Consider the following 228-nt stretch of genomic DNA (forward strand, 5'->3'; position numbering starts at 1 on the left):
GGGGGTCCCGGCACTCCACCGCCCGCCGCTGCCAGCCCGCCCCGCACGACTTGGAGCACTCGCCCCACTCCTCAATGACCCACTCGGAGGAGATGATCTCCTTGATGGCGTTGAAGGACTCTTTCTTTCTGCTGGGTGCCTTCTCCGACCCAGGCTGTGTGGGCTTCTTCACAAAATAGGTGAACTTGATCTTTGGCTGCGGCAGGGGCCCCCCCGCGAGGGACCGGG

General features: G+C 64.5%; 1 protein-coding gene across 1 annotated transcript in view; it reads right to left on the bottom strand.

Moving 5' to 3' along the window:
• Positions 1-4: 4 nt before the first annotated feature.
• ADAMTS1 (ADAM metallopeptidase with thrombospondin type 1 motif, 1) overlaps positions 5-228 on the bottom strand; it is a gene marked incomplete at both ends in the record, with an annotated part of 4,827 nt that continues 4,603 nt past the window's right edge. The window contains one exon of the mRNA XM_008939419.1: positions 5-228. This exon is cut by the window's right edge and continues 11 nt beyond it. Within this exon, the coding sequence (XP_008937667.1) occupies positions 5-228 (224 nt within the window).

The sequence above is a fragment of the Merops nubicus genome, unplaced genomic scaffold (assembly GCF_000691845.1).
Source record: "Merops nubicus isolate BGI_N331 unplaced genomic scaffold, ASM69184v1 scaffold45234, whole genome shotgun sequence".
In the NCBI taxonomy this organism is placed as follows: Eukaryota; Metazoa; Chordata; class Aves; order Coraciiformes; family Meropidae; genus Merops; species Merops nubicus.